Source organism: Equus caballus, chromosome 11 (assembly GCF_041296265.1).
Source record: "Equus caballus isolate H_3958 breed thoroughbred chromosome 11, TB-T2T, whole genome shotgun sequence".
Classification (NCBI taxonomy): Eukaryota; Metazoa; Chordata; class Mammalia; order Perissodactyla; family Equidae; genus Equus; species Equus caballus.
In genome coordinates this window covers 54,392,529-54,404,744 of record NC_091694.1, presented here as the reverse complement: position 1 = coordinate 54,404,744, position 12,216 = coordinate 54,392,529, and the positions used below count along the sequence as shown (strand labels likewise).

Below are 12,216 nucleotides of genomic sequence, written 5' to 3'. Positions count from 1 at the left end.
AATCGGAAAGTTTTCAGCAGGGAGTGAAATGATCTGGTTTTTCTCTGAGAGCTTGCTGTGGTGTGGACCCACTGCGGCAGGGCGGGGGCGGACACGAAGCACATGTGAAGGGGGCTGGGTATTGTCCAGGCAGGGGACTGAGGCCCCTTGGGCCAGGGCTTTATTCATGGAGACGATGAGAAGTGAATTGGATTTGGGACATAGTTTGGAGACAGTGTAGGCAGAACTTATGGATCATTTTAAGAGGAGGCATGAGAGAAAGTCACTCGTTATTTTTAAAGTTGGTATACCATCAGATGGATGACTCACAATTTATGCAAAACAGATTCAATTTCTGTAAACCTTGGTCATTTCCACAAATTTACCATATGGATAATGCTTTGCTGGACATTCGTATACATAAATCTGGTGAAAATCTTAGATTAGTTCTTCAGGATAATATTCCTAGATCTGGATTTATGGGGTCAAAGAGTAGGAAGATTTTTAGTGTTCTTTGTACATACTATCAGATTATTTCCCAGAAATTCCAATTCCATCATCAGTGTTTGAGAGAGTCTATATATACTCCCATCCTTTTCAACAACTGGTAACATTATTTAAATTTTTTTTCAATTTAATAGACTTAAGTGGGATCATAATATTGGCATAATTCATATGTGTGAATATATTTACTAGTGATGATAAACATTTTTTTCGTGTTTTTAAGCTATTTGAATTTCCTGTTTTGTGAATTGCTTGGCGTTGACTTTTGCCTACATTTCTACTGGGCCATTTGTCTTTTTCTTTTTGATTGCTGTATTAGTCAGCATCCCTGCAGGCAAGAAGATGATACAACACACTGGCGAACGTGAGGAGAGCTAACTCAAGGAACTATTCCTAAAAGTGTGGCTTGAAGAAACCTAAGAGATAGTGTGTTACCATGGGCTAGGAATGTTAGGCGGGGTGGAGCTGGGGTGGCTCCATTTCCATCCCTGGGCCTGAAGGGACAAGAGGAAGATGTGGTTAGCAGAATCTGGAGAAAAAGTGAGAGAAAGACAGAGAGAGAGAGAGAGAGTGAGAGAGAGAATCCTGCGGAGAGCGAACCTGACAGGAGGTATCATCTTCACCTGAGGGCAGGATGGGGCCAAAGGAATGAACACCTTGATCTTGCTCTCTCCCTCCTTCCAGTCCCTTGCTGGCGCTCATCTTGGCAAAGGTGACTGGAAGCCAGAGGGCTAGTGAGGACCTTTGATGCAATAGATGCAAGTCAGTCTCCCACATCATGGAAAAACAGAGCAGGGAAGGGCAAAGAATAAATGGGCAGGGAGGGAGACAAATGGTAGATTTCCAGCACAATTTATGAAAGCTCTCTATATACTAAAAATATTAACTCTTTTCTTTTCAAATTTAAAAAATTTGTTTATGATATCCTGTGATATATAGAGATTTAGCTTTTATGTAGCCAAAGTTAATAATCCTTTTCCAGGTGATATCATCCTTTGTTTTTATGTTTAGAAGGGTCTTTCACATATATTAAAACTGATCTGAACTTATGATAATTTTTCAAGGTTTTTTACAGTTTCGTTTCTTTCTTATTGTTAACTGTTTTATAAGGCAACACTATATTGTCCTTTCGTTAAAAGAATAAATATTTATTATGAGATTTTAGCAAAAGTAAAGATGAAAACAAGAAGAACTCATAATTTTACTACCAAGAGATAAACATTAGTTATATCTTGGTGTGTTTCATTATAAATACATATACAGCAGCATTTTCCCCCCTTGGGCTTCCGTCATCACATCACCTTCTTTTTTTGACCTTCTTGTCTCTCTTTTCTAAGGACAATTGTGAGCACATTTAAGGCCCACCAGGATAATCTCCCCATGTCAAGATGCTTAACTGAATCACTTCTACAAAGTCACTTTTGCCAAATGAAGTAAAATTCATGAGTCCCAAAGAGTAGAACAAGAATCTTTGTGATGGAGAAGGGCCTAACTCAGCCGCCATGTTGCTCTATCAGACAACGGTACCTCGTATTTGGCACAGAGAAATATTTGCACATATGCAATAAAGATGTGTGCACAAGAATATCTGTATTAGGAGAAAAGAAAATTAAACACTCAACAATAGATAAGTAGCTAAAGAAAATAGAGTATGATTATAGCACAGAACTCTATGAACCATTAAATAAATATGGTTTCACTGTATGTACTGGGGTGAAATAGTCGCGTTGCTTGAGAGAAAGTAAGTTGGCATTATCCACTTATATTTAAAATATGATACATTTTATATGTGCATTTGTACAAATATAAATGCATAGAAAAATTGCTTGGAATAGATACACACAAAATTATTACAGGAATTCTCTCTTGGGACAGACCCGGGGCTGAGGGGACTTTATATTTTACCCTGTATGTTCTATACTAGTTGAGTTATTTTTAACAATGAAAATGCCATTATGTTATTTGTATAATAAAAAAAATAAATTCACTGTAAAAAATGAATAGGAAATAAACAGAAAATTCCAAATAACTTTGTAGGAAAAAAAAGCCATGAAATTGCAAGCAAAACTATTCCTCAACCAAGGCAGGAAAAGCTATATCGGATTTATTTCAGTTTAGCTATAAAAGTGAAATAAAACTGCCAAAGCAGAGACTTAAAATGCACAGACACTTACTACCAAGCTCTGATTTACAAGTGTTCTTTGTGTATTAAGTAAAGATTTATTGTTAACTTTGAAAACGATGAGGAAACAAGGAAGTGGTCCTTAAATACTAGGGTCCCCTGAATGCAGAGGGGTTTGAAGACAGTCCAAGGGTCCTCTGGTTCTGGGAGCAATACTTCCCTTATTCTATGGGGCACAGTCTGATTCATCTATTTCATCAGGCGCAGTGTAGGGGGTGCACGAAATGAGTGAGGGGTGTCAAAAGGTACAATCTTTCAGTTATAAGATAAATATGTCGTGGGGATGTAATGTACAGCATGGTGACTATAGTTAATAATACTGTATTGTATATTTGAAAGTTACTAAGAGAGTAAATCTCAAACGTTCTCATCACAAGCAAAGAAATTGTAGCTCTATGTGGTGAAGGATGTTAACTAGACTTGTGGTACTCATTTCGCAATACGTACACAGATCAAATCAATATGATGTACACTTGAAACTAAGATAATGTTATATGTCAATTATATTTCAATGAAAAAAATGCTGTTTGAGACCCATTAAACACCAGTCCACAGTTAACCTCTTAGTGATGCCACAGGAGGGTTAATGATCTTGCTCAACCCACCTTTCGAGACTTGTCACATCAGCTTCTGAGGCGCCCACTCGTGCACCCATGGCTCAGACACACCACACCCTTTCATGTGTCCATGTCTGAGCAAACATTGCTCCATTCTGGGGTAGTCTTTTCTACCTCCTTCTCCCTCTAGTAAAATGCTCATCCTTGCCATGCTTGCTTCATGGGCTTTCTCTTCTCTAGTTCCTACCTGGCCAGGCAGTTAGCTATGCCCATTTCTGTGCTCTCAAGCCATAGCAAATGGAAAATTTTTATTTCTGATAATGTAATACACGCAGAGAGTTTACAAACTCCAATAGAGCTACAAGGCTGAGGACCAAACACATGCCCACCACACTCTAACTCCAGCTCTCCAGAGGCCACTGCTTACAGTTCTTCCATCACTGCCTCTGGATTTCACTCCTTATTGATACAGAACATGCTTATGCTGCTATGTTTTTTATTTTAGATGCTGCCAAGTGACTTCCTATTGCAGAGTGGGATTATTTTGTCATTTTTACTGCCCTACTTTCCCTCCTAATGGTCCTTCTCCCATTACAGTTATATTGAAATTTTAGTTAACATAATGTTCAGTATGTATGTGATTAGGATTATAAATCCTGTTTACCTTGGGTTATGTTTTCTTTCTTGTATACCTTAGTTTTTTTCTGAAATTAAGAAATACTTTTATTATTTGTTTTCTGATAAGGTAACTTTTAGGCAAACATCTGAAAGAAGAAAGGGAGGGAACCATGGGGACATTTGGGAGGAGAAAATTTCACACAGAGGCAATTTCTCGTTCAAAGGCCCTGGGGTGGGATTGTGCTGGGAGTGTCTGAGATGTAGCAAGGTGAGTGTGGGTGTAGGCCATGGTGACAACTTTGGATTTTATTCTGAATATGATGGGAAGCCAATGAAGATTCTGAACAGAAGGATGACGTGGTCAAACTGCTGTTTTAAAGAGATCACCTAGACTGCTGTAGTGGGCAAAAGCATCATCATAGCAAGGGTGTAAGCAGGGAGGCCATGGACAGGCTATTGTAAAAGTCCAGGAAAGAGAGGATGGTGGCTTGAACCAGAGTGGTAGCAGTAGAAATGTTATAGCATTTGAATTCTGGGTATATTTTGAAGGTAGAATTTCCTTGTAGCTAGGATGGAGTGTGAGATAAAGAGCCCATTAATTCCTATTCTGCCCCTTTGTATATAATAGAGAAAAGGTACTGAGGGATCAAGAATGTTAGTGACTTATGCCAGGCTACACAGCCAGTCAGAAGAAAGCACCTGTCATATTGACTGGCACATAGTAGGCACTCATTAAAAATGGGTTTCACTTCCTTTGTGGCAGAGATATCTAGACTTCAGATCCAGTGCCATTTTCAGAATCCTATCCCATCACTTCCGTGAGTTACAACTTTATATGTTTATTTCTACCAATAATCAATCAACTAACTAACCAGCCAACAAATTAACCAAAAGTATTTATGGGTATTCATGTCGTTTCCAGGTTTGTGGAAACAGAAGAGATAATGCTGGTTTTAATGACATCAACAACAACAACAAACATTTACTGAGTAACTGCCATCTGTTAGGTACTTTTCATTCATTATCTCATTTAATTCTTATAGCAACCTAAGGGGACTACACAACTATTACCTCTGTTTTACAGAAGAGGAAAGGGAGGCTCAGAGAAGGTAAAATCGTTCCCAGGGCCACACACAGTAAATAGTTCGGCCAGTGTTTGGACTCAGCTCATCTTAGAAAATATAACCCCTGTGTCAAGAGATCTTATGAAAGACATCAGTCTTCTTGGCAAGAAGTGATCAGTGACCACTACATGTGAGTGCATAAATAAAGTGGTCCATCTTTGTGGTCTGGAAATCAGAAAAGGGAGAGATTGATCTAGAATGTAAGTTTGATTTTGAAGTATGGGTAGGATTTAGGCAGAATGAGAGGAAAGAAGATGGGGTCTTAAATGATAGGTGGGGGAGGGGTAGTAGAGTCTAATCAAGGGCCTATAGAGGTTGAAGTGGACGCCACTGCAAGGGGTCAGAGAGAAGCCTGGCCTGGCTGTATGAAAAGGTTCAGGCCAAGAAGTGGTGGCATAATTGGGCTGCACCTCCAATGCTGGTCTACCTGACAATACTCAAAAGTTGTTAGTGGAGAAATCTTAAATTTTCTGTTGACGTAGGGTAGAGGCCCATTTGAGGCCTTTATAGGCCCTAGGCACCCTTACTTTTAGGGAACCCCCACCCTACGTCATAAAAAGTGCTAAAATGCATTCACATCTCCCATTAAATACAACTTGTATATAACTATATGCAACAGAATTTTACAATCTTCCTAGTTTGGTTTCAGATTTGCTGAGGCCCTAAGCCAACTGACGCTACCTTCCAAAGTGAGCTGTGAGATGGCTACACAAAACTAATAAAACAAGGTTCCAGAAGACCACTGTTTTGACTCTTAGACCCTTCACCTGCATTGAGGGTATAAAAGAGTCAGCAAGGTGAAGATCAAGAGGGAATTTTTAGCAAGAATTGTTGGTGAGTCTCGCCCACTCTGCCTTTAAGGGAGGAAAGGGCATCTGCACCTTTCACATCAAGTGTAGAAGGAGGGGCCCTAAGGAGACCACTCAGAGAGCTTAAATATTTCCCCTGTACTTTAAGCAACACAGTGGACTGCGGTCTAACTTACACCCCAGGAATCTAGAGTGTGAGAATAGTGGGTGAGCCTCTGATAGTGAAGTAGAGAGAGTGGTCAACACTCTCAAAGTGTGTTTGGGGAAAGAAGACACAGGAGTCTCCCACGGATCAGAGATGAGCTGCTTGCATGGCAGAGCTGGATAAGTTGCCTTAGCCCTTGACCAAGTGGGCTATGTGAAGGGGCAAGCAAATTGCTAGACTCTCAGGAGAAGGAGGAGAAGGCAACCTGCAGGGGAGAGATCCCAATGACTGGTGGAGGGTCTCCAAAGAGCCTATGGGGGCATCCCAATGGAGAAAGGGTCAGCTTTTCAGTCTCTTTCTGATGGTATCTCCTGATGACATGAGGCTGCCTGCCCCTTTTTCCTCCTTCCTTCCTGTGCCCCTCAGCCATAGTTACCCAAATGGGAAAGAAGGTTAATTGTGAAAAATGATAGAAGTAACTAATCGTATTCTCCCCAATGCATGGAATAAATTTAAAAGGAACCCAAATAAAATCACCTTATGGCTACATCTCAAGAGTCATGTTTGTTCCACCAAATGGTTATGTATGTGAGCTGAATTTAGTTGACAAAAAATTACACGTTGTTGCCACTCAATTGAATACTTGCTAATTTTGACTATGCAGATTTTTTCCCCATATTTTTGAGGCAACACCTTATTTTAATCTTCTATCTTAAACATTTTTATATGGCTTTAAAAAGCTCACATGTCCTATAGTACCTAATGGGTAAAATGACCATGGGATGTATAAGCCAGATCTGTGGGTTGGATCCTGAAGATGTGAGTTTAAGTCCAGTTCTGATACTGAGGTCTGTGACTCGGGCAAGTCAGTTCTCCTCTCTGGGCCCTGGCTTTATCATCTGTGAAGTGAGGAGGCTGGGCCAGTTGGCCTCTCCTGTCCTGACTGGTTTGGACTCATGTCTCTGGGATTTCATTGGTAGCTCGTGGAGCCTGGCAGATAGTTTAAAAAAATATTTGTGTGCTTAATGAATAAATCAGTGGCAGCTGGAGCCCACCCTATGCCCTTCCATCTTTGCCCTTGTATCTCTTTGGAACACCAGGGTACCTAGTTGTCTTTGGGTCAGAGGAGGAGTCTGTTCCTGCCCCTGAGGGACAAGCAGGCACGCAGAGACTCCTCCTACCTTGTTGAGGGTGTTGAGAGCTGCCTGGGCTGCCGTGAGCGCTGGCTCTGCTTTGGCCAGGTCTTCCTCACAGTCCTTCTGCTTCTGCTTCACCTCCAGCATGATGAGGGCCACCTTCTGCTCCTCCTCATCTGCGATGGCTTTCTCTCTGCTCACTTTGTCTGTCTCTATGCCCACCACCTGAATCAGCTTGTCTGCATCTTCATTCTTCTGCTTTAGCTCCACTTCCTGGGTGGCCAGTTTGGCTTTCAGATCATCCACCTGTAGGAGAGAAGCACCAGGCTTACCAAGAGTAGTGGGACTTTGGACATGGCCCTGGGGATCTGACCTGCAGAGCAGAAAAGAATGCCAACTCTTGATGTGAAGGTGCAAAGGCTAAGCTCTCTGCTTGGACCAAGCTCCCTGACCTGGGAAAGGAAAGGAACACTGAACTCCTTCTTCTCTCCTCTCCAGTAAATGTGGTAGAAGATTCTAAGCAACACATGCCTTGACCTTTCTTTCCCTTGATGCCCAAATGACTTTGGCTCCTTCTCCCTGACATTGGTGCCTATGTCTTATAAAACTTCATGTGCCTAACATAACACTTCACATATAGTAGGCCATTAAAAAATAAGTCATTATTTAATTGAAATTGGTCAATGTGGAGTGTACCAAGGATTTAGCAAGCTGAAAAAAGGGAGGGTCTATTGTGCATCCTGAGAAACTGAATATAGGAACAGACAATGGCCAGGCCATATATAAAAGTGGAATTCTGACTCACAATCTGCAGCAAACAACTTGCCCGGGAACCAATCCATTATCTATAATAACCAGCTCAGGAAGCCAGCCTGTTGTAGGTCAGACTTATAGGAAGTCAGACTCCTGTCTAGCTAACAATCTAGAAAGACAAACAATAACTTCTGTAACAATTGGTCCCAAATGGCCAGGACTTGATTAATAACTGAGAACTTCTTTACTTTTTGTCTCTGCTTCCAACTTAGGACCAACTAGAGAAAGCCAAACATGTACCCCTAAGGATCACACAGGATGCCCTTCTTCTAGTCAGCCCACCTCTGGCTTCCCCAGGCCAACAGTCTCCATCAGGGTACACTGAGGCCTCTCCTTTCTTCCCACTGGAAAGCCCTCCTACTCCTCTGCCTGCCTTTGTGTCTTTGCCAAGACACAGGTGATGGTGGCTGACTCTCTTGCTAGGGCAAGCTCTGGATAAAGAGCTTTTGCTCGTTCTCATTTGGTTGGTCTTCATTTATTTCCATGATCCTTACAAGAAATAGATGACATGGTTGAAGTGGAACAGCTAGAAATCCAATGGTTGAGACTAGCTGGGTTCCCCATCCAGCCTCCATATTCATATGCATTTTGCAGGCAGTAATGAAGTCATGGGAATATCAGCACCTAGGAAATTGTTTATTTCTCTGATGAGCTGGAGAGGGAGGAATGGTTTGCTATGTATAGTCGATTCAGTAGCGTGTGGCGGTTCTCAGAGTGTGGTCCCTGGACTGCAGCATCAGCATCATCAGGGTACTTGTTGGAAATGCACATTCTCAGGCCCACTCCAGACCTACTGAATCAGAAATTCTGGAGGTGGGGCCTGGCAATCTGTGTTTTAACAGACCCTCTGGGGGATTCTGATGCCCGCCTGGGTTTGAGAATCACTGGTCTAGTCTTATGGCCCTTTCACACGCAAAGAGAAGACTCAGATCTATTTATTTCTGGAAAATAAAAAAGCCATTTACATTTGCAATATGGCCCATAAACTTTACATTCCAGAATGACCTCTTGTCCCTCATTTTTCCGCAGTCTATTTCACGCAACAACCAAAGATTACTTCAGAGCTCCTGGAACACGTCAAACAGATTCAAATGCTTTATGATGCAAAATGCATAAGGGGAAAAATAAAACAGAGGCTTAGATGTTGCTGATAATTTCCTTTTCATGGTAGATCAAAAGGAAAGAAAAGGAAAGGGGGGAAAAAAAAAGAATGCTCTTTAATTTTGTGTATTCATAGAAACTGGAGACTTTGCCATAACCTCAGATGGAGGCCTGCTCCCTAGAATGCGTCTTATATCCCCATGGTGGAAGGTTAATCCATTTCCATCTCCCGTTGTTCAGCTGCAGAGAGTTATTTCTACAAGGACAAAGATGCAATTGTAAATCAAAATGACTGAGCCACATAATCACTCCAGTCAGCAAACACACCAGTAAGTTTTTGTTCCTTTTTAAATCTTGGGAGATTTGAGAAAATTGAAGTGGTTTTTCTTTGTTGTTGTTATTGTTGTTTGTTTTATTGATTGCAGATATGGCTTATGACCTCAGGCCCAAGGTACATAATCACCAGCACTGTGAATGGGAGCTTTATAGCTCTTAAGCTGTGACATGGAGCAACACGAGGGTCTCGCCAGTCAGAATTAGGCTGCTCCCACAAAGCTAGAGAGAAGGCCTGACTCAGGTCCATTTTATGGCTCTTCTGCAATAGAACCGGAAATTGAAATATGGTTATTTTAAATTGTCCTCTTCTCTTTTTCCCTTAGTCAAAGAATTCGGGCCACATTCTGGATCTCTTTTAATTTAGACACTCCCCACACCTGGAGAGGAAGATTAAGAGGGAGAGTGCCACAAACACTGGAGAGACCCTGTCCCGCAGTCTTGCTGGCCCCATGAATACTGACCACGTGTGATAAGTGGGGGGATGTTGACTGAGTGAAGTGATGACAGGATGGTGGCGGGAGACACTTCCTTCTTCAAGGACCAGGCACATGATGCTAAACAGCGAGGACAAGACTCCCAGGAACTTCCCCCTAGAGCTCCAGAAGAAGAAGAGGGAACCCAGGATAATCAATAGCAAAAAACCCTCCACTGAGGGCTGGAGGCCCAGGGATATCCTCCTTCTTAGTTCTGATTCCATAGAGTCACCCAACACTTTCTGATATGAATTTGGACTGCAAGCAGGCTTTCCTCTTAGATATAGACGTTTCCCATCTATAGCCATCTGTTATGTTTGCTTGCCTATCAGCAAGTTTTCATTCCTGTTCTGGTAACATAGTTTGATTTTCCTTTGGAGGACTCCCCCTTCCCAAGTCCTTGTAGTTTGGGTGAGGCTGACTCCAGTGGTCGCATTTGATCCTGGCCTGGCCAGTGAGAATGTCCAAGTCAAAGAGATTGGTCCAACTATAGGCAAACCAATGACTCGAAGAGGCCAATCAGAGCCATTGTGCATTCATGCAGAGACTTGGCCAAAAATACTGGAAAAGAGGCACTCTTTTTTTATGCTGGGGTTGCAAAGCAGACAGAATACAAGTCTGAGGTTGTCAGGGCCATGGGGGTGGCCTGCCTGAACAAGGATATCTAGGGAGTGTCTAGCTGCAGCGCTGTCCAAATTAAGCTCTATCCCTTACTTTTCAGTCATATGAATCAGTTCATTTCCTTTTATTTTGTTTTGCTGTTTGCCTAAACCTACTTTAGTTGGATTTTGATTAGTTGCCGTCAAAAAGGTCCTGATAGATATATCATGTAATCTCAGAATTTTCTCTCCTCTTTTCCCCTCCCCTCCCTTTGCCTTCCCCCTCCCCTTCCCCTCCCCTCTGCTGTCCCTTCCTATCCTCTCCCCTCCTCTTCCCTCCCTTCCCCTCCTTCTTTTTCCCCCTCCATTCCCTCCTGTCTTTTCCTTCTTTCCATTCTTGTTTTTTCCTTCTTGCTAGGTGAATGAGTTAGTTTTCTTTACTTGCAACCAAAACAGTCCTGATGAATAATCATCGGAAATTATTAACTGTCAACTTCACTTAAGTTTGGTGGCCTGAGATTATTTGAAACCCTAAAATAAATTGGATTTAAAAGTTTCCAGATTGACAGACTTGTGGATTAAATCCTATATGCAGGGAAATGTTTATGAACATTTCTTCAACCCTCAGCCCCTCTTCCTCATAAATACATCTGTGGTAGATACAGAAGCAAGGGTGACTGTCGGTTCTGAGGATGTCAGGGGGAGACAAAGTGAGACCCAAGTCAGGGCTGGGGGCTCTGACTGTGTCAAGAGAGAGAACACACGTTATACAAAGTGCAAAGTCTTCAGCTGAAGCTGAAGCGAAGACAGAAGATGCCACCTAAAGACCCAGCGGGACCAGTCACTGTCATCAGAGCCAAGGAGAACTGGAGGACTACACTATGATGTTTCATCAGTTGGCTCCAGAAACGCAACACCACAGAGACAAGGAGGACAAGATTCTTCGGAGGGAAACAGCCCAGAGATAGAGTTAGCACTCTGAACTGACAGCCCTCCAAAGACTGAGTTTTCATCCTGAAGTGACTGAGTCAATCTGAAATATAAGATTAAGAACTTTCTGTTCTTAAGTGAAAAAGACGGATCCAGAGCTAAGTTTAATTCAATTAGAGGAAAATAAAGCACTTTTATGACCAGCTGAGTCTAAGCATGAAATGATAAATCTAACATTTATAAACTCTACATTACCATACAATTGTTAATTATTGTCATTATTACCATGATCATCACTACTTTTAATGCTACTGTGATGGCTAAATAAATTTGGAGCCTGAGACGGAGCTGTGAGATTCATTTAGCCTATTCCTGCCAGATTATGTACACCAAAAGCTGTCATAACTCGGTGGTGGGACAGTGATGCAACATCATTCAATATGTCACCCTTATACCAAGATTATAATGATGTGCTTCAGTCCTTTTCTACCAAAGGGACAATTCCAGCTGCAGAGTTTATATCAGAATTAGGAACCACAGACACCATTTTAACAAGAAGAATCATCATTATAACCATCAATAAGTATGGAATATACACCACGTACACAGTATGGCCAAGACCCATTGTTGCCCCCAACTCTGAGCGTGTAGGTAATTTTAGAACTAGTTCATTTGTTTATTTGCCTACCCATCTATCATCTATCGATCTATCCATTTATAGAATACCTACCACATGCCAAGGAATCCTGGTTTCTGCCCTGAAGTACAGATAACAGTATGACATGATATGCTCAAGAGAAGAAACGAAATTCAAGGATGGAACCACAGAGAAGGGAATACATAACTGTTCAGGACTTAGAAAGGCTTCTGGGCAGGGGAGTAGCAAAGTGTTTAGGTCTCGACAATGAAA

General features: G+C 41.8%; 1 protein-coding gene across 13 annotated transcripts in view; it reads right to left on the bottom strand.

Annotated features, from left to right (window-relative positions):
• Window positions 1-12,216, bottom strand: part of DNAH9 (dynein axonemal heavy chain 9) — a 319,325-nt gene that overhangs the window by 100,481 nt on the left and 206,628 nt on the right. For all 13 annotated transcript variants that reach the window (XR_011423085.1, XR_011423083.1, XR_011423082.1 and 10 more), the window contains one exon: window positions 7,100-7,360. Coding sequence is in view for 8 of the 13 variants with exons in the window: in XM_070226565.1 (XP_070082666.1) it covers window positions 7,100-7,360 (261 nt within the window). In the remaining 5 variants the exon portion in view is untranslated. The remainder of the gene's footprint in view (window positions 1-7,099; window positions 7,361-12,216) is intronic.